Raw genomic sequence first — 3687 nt, forward strand, 5'->3', positions numbered from 1 at the left:
CTCACCACGCAGGCCTCACTGCAGTCTGGGCCCCATCGCCCGGCCCGGCAGCCCTCAGCCACACGTCGGCACTGGGGGTGAGCCGCCTGGACCATGGTCTTCCCGCCTGCCTGGCCTGGGTCAGCGTCTCCTGCTCCTGACGCCTGGGCCTGCGAGCTTGACAAGCCTCTGGATGCCAGTTCCGGCCTGACCAGACCTGACCCTCCGGCGCCCGCAGCCCCGAGCCCAGAGTGGCGGGGAGAGAATGCCTGCCACTGTTAACAGAGGACGGGGCCGGGGGCACATGGAGGCCACCTCCTCACTTTTAATGATGATAATGCAACAAAAACCTTTATATAAACAGTTTATTTACTCTAAACAGCAACACAGACAAACGCCATATAAACACAAAGGAAGTGATGCGGAAACGCGACGCTGGCTGGCTGGGGCTCTGGGGCTCTGGGGGCGGGCGGCTCTGCTTTCCGGCGTCGTGCGGCCAGCGGGAGGCTAAGTGCAGCTCTGGGCGGCGTGGAGCATGCCTGCGTCCGCGAGCGAAGGGAACGCGCTCCTCGGGACTCATCCAAGTATAAAAGTTTATAATTTTACAGCAGTTGAAATACTGACATCAATATTAAAATAAAAGCAAGTTTTACATAACAATCAAAAATACAAAAGACTGAAGGAAGAGACCCTGTATGAAAAACTGGGCGATTCAGCGAGTCGAGACTGTACCAGTGGCGGAAATGGAAAATGGCACCCGCCCACCCTTCCCAGGTGACCAGTAATTGTAGAGCAACGTTAGATTTGCAAAAATGTTGTAAACAAGTTCTTGCCAAACCAATCCCTTCCTTTTACGATGCCACAGGTCGCTGCTTATGAGGGAGCAAACTTCTTGGCTTGTGCTCGAACCCTTTTCTCGTATTCCACTCTGTTTTGGCTGAGGAGGTCAAAAGAGAGACATGTTAGAAGGTGCAGCTGCCGCCCGAGCTGTACGGGGAGCCTGCGGCAGCCCGCGCGCTCACTGGTCAGCAGGAGCAACAGCTCCTCTGTCTCTGAGGTAGCCTCCACCACCCTGGTCAGTGGAGGAGACAGAGCGTCCGCACACCTGCCTCAAAACCAGACAAGCCCCGGGGGTCTGCCCCTGGCTCTCAGCGCTGCCCGTGGGAAGCTTACAGCTGGGGGCTCCAGGGTGAGAACCGCTATTGATGAAAGGGGCACTGTGCCCCAGGCGGGAGACAACACTTACAACTGAGGCTCATCAGGGACGCGCACACAGGTGTGTGAAAGAAAGGAAGCCAGGGCCCCCCAAGCTGTGCTCACAACAAGCGTGGCCCCTCAGCGTGCCGACCCCAGCCTGAGGCCCAGTGGTCACCTCCAGCCAGGCGTGGGGTGGCAGAGGCTCCCCTGCTGACCCCTGGCACCCTGCCTGCAGCCTCCCTAGGGAACGGCTGCAGCACCCGCAGAGGGAGAGCTCGAGCTGCCCTGCAAGCCGGGAACGAGGCAGAGCAACCAGAGCCTGCAGCAGACTGACTGCACCCCAGGGGACGTGGGAGTGTGGGCCAGCACCAGCCACACCACTGGGGAGACCTCAGGCGCGGATGCTGCGGAGTGGTGTCCCCACAGCACCCGGCCGCACACCACCACCAACACAGAAACCCAGGAAAACCGGCCTGAGGCACTGCTCCCCAAGCTCACGGGTACAGGAGACTCCCTGACTTCGTGGGCCATGCTCCTGTTGCAGGGCTCAGCTCGGGTGCATACCCGCTGGCCTTACCTACTAAGGCTGCAGAACTGAGCACCCAGCACCCAGCTTGGGGTCAGGCAGAAGTCAGTGTACAACCAACCTGGCAGTGAGAACGTGCTCGCTAGAACCACGAGTGATGCTCCCAATGGGGACCCAAGGAGGCAGGGGGACTGAAGGCTGGAGGTGAGTGGGCCGGGGGCTCAGGGACTGGACCTCTGCCCTGCCGGGGGTGGGCACCATGCTGCCCTTGGCCAGTACTGGGCCTCCACCCGGGGACCTGAGCCGTTCTGGGGAAGCAACTTGGTGCTTCTCTCAGGGAACTCAGGCAGCTGGGGTGCTGGCCACTCATCGGGGCCTGAGGACAGCCACAGTCTTGGCTTCACCACCTCCCCATGCTCTCCAGGAAGGACAGGCCCTGGGTGCCAAGCCATCACGGCACTGGGGCTCCCTTCCCCCAGTCCCGAGGGAAGGGTGGGGCTGGGGTGCCGGGGCCCCCAGCCTGGCTAAACGCCCTGCCCAGGCCAGCCTGGGAAGGACCAGAGCACCAGGTGTAACGGGTGCTTCCCGACTCCATCACCCCAGCCTCCTCCCTCAGTGCCGACCCTGGACACAGGCCCCGAGGGACACACAGCAAACGGCTGGGCGTGAAGCAGACACCTGGCTTCGTACCCTACTGCTGCCCCCGCCCCCTGGAGAGGCACCAAGCCCGGGCGGGACAGGGAAGAGGGGCTGGGAGACCCGGGGGCCGCAGCAAGGCCAAGGCAGGAGGCTGGCGTCCCTGGTTGAGTGGGCCACTGGTCACCCCTCCTCCAGGGCCCACACCCAGAGGAACGTTCCCACTGAGCCGGATCAGGGCTCAGACACAAAGCGGTCAGCCCCCGACCTCCGCCTCCTGACACCCCATCACCCGCTCTCCCGCCCGCCAGGGGCGGCCTAGACTGGCCTTCAGGGAGGCCAAGGAGAGGGTGCAGCGAGCGAGCGGGTCACTACTGACCAGTAGATCGTGTAGGCCTCTGCTTGAGCTGGGTCTTGGATATTTGGTTCGTTTAGAAGTTCCTGTATTCCTAATAAGATCTGCATGAGAGAGAACAGAGTGGTGGGAAGGGCAGGCTCTCCGGCCGCGGGCTGGGCTCCACTGGGGAGGGTGGGCATGGGCGCGTACCTGCTTGATGGTGATGGCTGGCCGCCAGTCCTTGTCCTCCTCCAGGATGGACAGGCACACTGTGCCTGAGGGGTACACGTTTGGGTGGAACAGCGGCGGTTCAAACTTGCCTGGAGCACAGGGAGGGAGATGTTTCTGTAGGCAGGTGTCCCTCTGCCCAGGGCCTGCCACTCCCCTGGCACCCCTCCCCCACACCAAGCGGGAAAACAAACTGGCCTCAGGGGGAGGCGGCAGGGGGAGCGAGCAGGCCCAGCAGACAGGCCCAGAGGGCAGGTCCCGTGGTGGCAGGGGGCTGGGGGTTGTGTGTGTGTGTGATCAGAGTACCGTGCCCTGAACGGGACCCCTGCCCTATGGCCTCCCAGTGGCCTGGCTCAGGAAGAAGGCAAGGAAACCCTGCAGCGGGAGACGGGGGGCCTGGGGGGCACCGGGCAGAAACGCAGGGGCCCTTCCCCACCAGTGGCCATTTTCAGATTCATCCTGCTTCACAACCAGAGGCTTTTAGGATCACAGGCTCTTACTTCAAAAACAAAAAACACAGTTCACCTTCTTTAAGGAAAAATATACACATACAAAACTTGAAACTATAAAAACAGCAGGAAAAGCCTGCCACCCTGAGCCCCACCGCAGACCTTTCACTCATCTGCTGCTTTGGCCAGTTTTTCTCACCTGGACCCTTTCCCCTCTGTCTAAACGCGTCATACCCAGAAGAGGGCAGCAAGCACAGCAGCGTGGTTGATGAATTACCAAACAGCTTTGAGAAATCTGCCCCGGCCCAGGGCTCCGGCTCTGCCCGGGGCTCAGC

The 3687-nt window shown here is 61.3% G+C and overlaps 1 protein-coding gene across 2 annotated transcripts in view; it reads right to left on the reverse strand.

The window, feature by feature from the left end:
- Positions 1 to 327: 327 nt before the first annotated feature.
- UBE2I (ubiquitin-conjugating enzyme E2I) overlaps positions 328 to 3687 on the reverse strand; it is a 12361-nt gene continuing 9001 nt past the window's right edge. For both annotated transcript variants that reach the window (XM_010836552.1, XM_010836544.1), the window contains exons 5-7: positions 2886 to 2995; positions 2718 to 2797; positions 328 to 916 (exon numbers count right to left, since the gene is read on the reverse strand). In XM_010836552.1, coding sequence (XP_010834854.1) covers positions 853 to 916; positions 2718 to 2797; positions 2886 to 2995 — 254 coding nt within the window. In that variant the 3' untranslated portion in view covers positions 328 to 852. The remainder of the gene's footprint in view (positions 917 to 2717; positions 2798 to 2885; positions 2996 to 3687) is intronic.

The sequence above is a fragment of the Bison bison genome, unplaced genomic scaffold (genome assembly GCF_000754665.1).
Source record: "Bison bison bison isolate TAMUID 2011002044 unplaced genomic scaffold, Bison_UMD1.0 scf7180017845683, whole genome shotgun sequence".
Classification (NCBI taxonomy): domain Eukaryota; kingdom Metazoa; phylum Chordata; class Mammalia; order Artiodactyla; family Bovidae; genus Bison; species Bison bison.